This window comes from Sus scrofa, chromosome 9, assembly GCF_054392235.1.
Source record: "Sus scrofa isolate SSC_HxYL_T2T_F1_AM1 chromosome 9, Sscrofa_HxYL_maternal_Yorkshire_Landrace_v2.0, whole genome shotgun sequence".
Taxonomy (NCBI): Eukaryota; Metazoa; Chordata; class Mammalia; order Artiodactyla; family Suidae; genus Sus; species Sus scrofa.
Window position 1 is genome coordinate 4861557 of NC_139391.1, and position 2820 is coordinate 4864376.

The 2820-nt window shown below is 41.2% G+C and overlaps 1 protein-coding gene across 1 annotated transcript; it reads right to left on the bottom strand.

Moving 5' to 3' along the window:
* Window positions 1-220: 220 nt before the first annotated feature.
* On the bottom strand, window positions 221-1616 carry LOC100514973 (olfactory receptor 52A5-like). The gene has a single exon (XM_003129511.3). The coding sequence runs from the start codon at window positions 1365-1367 to the stop codon at window positions 417-419; it is 951 nt and encodes a 316-aa protein (XP_003129559.3). The 5' UTR covers window positions 1368-1616; the 3' UTR covers window positions 221-416.
* Between the last annotated feature and the right edge of the window lie 1204 nt (window positions 1617-2820).

A 2820-nucleotide genomic window follows, 5' to 3' on the forward strand; every position in this document is an offset into this window, starting at 1 on the left:
CCATCAAAATTAGAAGACAAAAATAACTCACTGCTATTGGCATTACCAAATTTCAACCGATTTTATTGTTTTTAAAGAACTCAGTGCACTTCGTGCTGTAACTCAGAGGCAAACACTTACGCTTAGGTGTGTTTTTAAGAAATTTTCTTCATTGAAATAGTCAAGAAAGATCTTTACTGCCTGAACCACACTCAAGTCTTCATGATTTCTGTCTTCAATTCCATCTATTGATGAATTAATCATCTGTCCATAAACCGACATTGTTTTGGTAGGAATTAGCGCCAACCCGTCTTGAAAGGAAACTTACAACTCTGTATTTCAGCATATGATGAACTTGAGGAAGCAGAGTCTCACCAAGAACAGACATTGTCCAGAGACATGTTTTGTGATGTGATATAAAATTGGATGATTAGAAATCAAGAAGCACCCACAGAGTGGAGCATCCTGGACACTCGATCACGAATCTGTTTAGTCTTCACACCATAAACGACAGGATTGAGCAACGGGGGCACAAGCAGGTAGAGATTGGATAGAAGAATGTGAACATAGGGTGGAATATGGAACCCAAACCTGTGTGTAAGGAAGGAGAAGAAAGCCAGGAGATAAAATTCAAGGAAGACATAAATGTGGGCAACGCAGGTATTGAAGGCTTTAAGCCTAGCTTCCCTCTGAGGCAGACTGAAGACAGTTACAAATATTCGAATGTAAGAGAAGGTGATGAAGATTATGTCAAATCCCAATACGATGAAAGCCACAAACAGACCATAGATCTTGTTGATTCGAACATCTTCGGCTGCCAACTTCACAACGGCCATGTGCTCACAGTAAGAGTGAGAGACCACTGTGGTCCGATAGTGTTTCAGGCGGCATTTGATGAGGATGAGACATGGAGCTACCAGGAGGGCTGCTCTGAGTGTCACTGCAACCCCAATCCGAGTGACGAGTTGGGGGGTGAAAATGGCTGCATGTCTCAGAGGGTCACAGATTGCCACGTAGCGGTCCAAGGCCATGGCCAACAGAACACCTGACTCAATACACTGGAAGGAGTGGATGAGCCACATCTGAAAGAGACAAGCATCGAAGTCTATTTCTGGCGAGTGGAACCAGAATATCCCCAACATTTTGGGCAGGATGCAGGTACTGAGCATCACGTCGGTCGCGCCCAGCATGGCCAGGAAGAGACACATGGGCTCGTGGAGGCTGCGCTCAGACTTGATGGCGACCAGGAGCAGGGAGTTCCCAAACAGGGCAAGGACGTACATGGCGCAGAAAGGAATGCCGATCCAGGCCTGCACGGGCTCCAAGCCCGGGATGCCCATCAGCCTCAGCACTGAGGGCATGAAGACGGTGTCATTGCGTTGAAACATACCGGCCTGGAACTTCCTGGTTTAGGGCTTCCGATTCAAAGTGGCCGTTTGGGTTGAGAGTCTCTCTTGTCTTCTAGTCTCACCCGGATTCATACTTTCTGTGGTTAAAGGTGGTTTCAAAGGGCATTTTGACAGACATATGCATTTTTTGATGGAGCAATCAGTTGTATTCAGGAATGCGGATACAGGCTTCTTGAATGATGTATCTCAAAGTCTGTTTCTGTTTCCTCCGTCTAGTTCTCTGTCTCTGTCTTTCTGTCATATACACAGAGACATACAAACACATACATATTCAGAGAATGTGTCTGCTTGCAGTTTTTGCATAATTAGTTAAAACACTGTCTAGTTTGCTCGGTCTTCCAAGTTAATAAGATTTAAGGACATAAATGTTGTGCTACATATACTTTTTTTCTAGAAAAATCCCTCATCAAAAGAAGTCCTATTCATTCAGTCCAACAGTCTGGGAGAATAAAATAAAAGTAATACCACTCACACTTGCTGTTCTGGATCTTGGGAAAGTAAGTTACAAAGTGATGTCGTCACAGATGATGGGGTAAGGACCTAAGTGACAAGAGCACATGACAAGCACTCTGCCGCCTTTGCACATGGGACGCTTCAAGGAGGCTGTCACAGGATATTGAAAAGCTGCCTGCATCTCAAAGTGGGAGCCTAGGGAAGTTTTCTGGAAACAGGGATAAAATTATACATTTTAAAGATAAATAGCTGAAATAAAATGTAACGTGACAAACATAAACAAGACAAACTTATTCCAGACTCAAATGTGACACAGGAATTTCTCACATGCAAATTTATTTCTGTAAAATTTGAAATGGGAAAAATTTTGCCTCGTAGAATAATATCCCAAAATTTCTAAGTTGCTGTATCATTTCTCAAGACAAACCTTTTTAAATAAAAGGATATTGAACTTCATTCTAAATGAATGATATGCTTAATTTCTATGTGAGAGAAAAATAAACTTTCACATGTACTATTAATATTAGAGCTAAATTTCACTTAATCACCCTTAAAAGCTTATCAGCCATAAGGAGATGGACAGGTGCTAGAATATGCAAACGAATTTAGAATTCTATCGCTGTACGTTATGCTTTCATCTTCTCATAACACGTCCTTTGGGTTTCCTCCTGCCCTTCCTGGTCTTTCCCACTGGACACACATCATTTATATTTTTTTTGTCTAAATACTCATTTATTATTAAACTCTCAACTCAATCATTACCTCCTCTAGGAAGAGTCTCTTCATAGTGTAAGAAAAATACAAAAATTTTTTGTCTGGCCTCAACATATGATGATTTATTAAATATATCTAATAGACATGCAGCACTAATGCACCCAATTTAATGCAATTGCAAATCCATTTGCCCTGGTTTCAATGTCTAGTCGCACAGAGAACTGGGATTAGGAAAAGTAACGAAAGAACCAGTCTAAAAAAATGC

Bases quoted from the DNA above. Each gene is read 5' to 3' on its own strand.
- LOC100514973 (XM_003129511.3), bottom strand. From the start codon at position 1,367: ATGTTTCAACGCAATGACACCGTCTTCATGCCCTCAGTGCTGAGGCTG.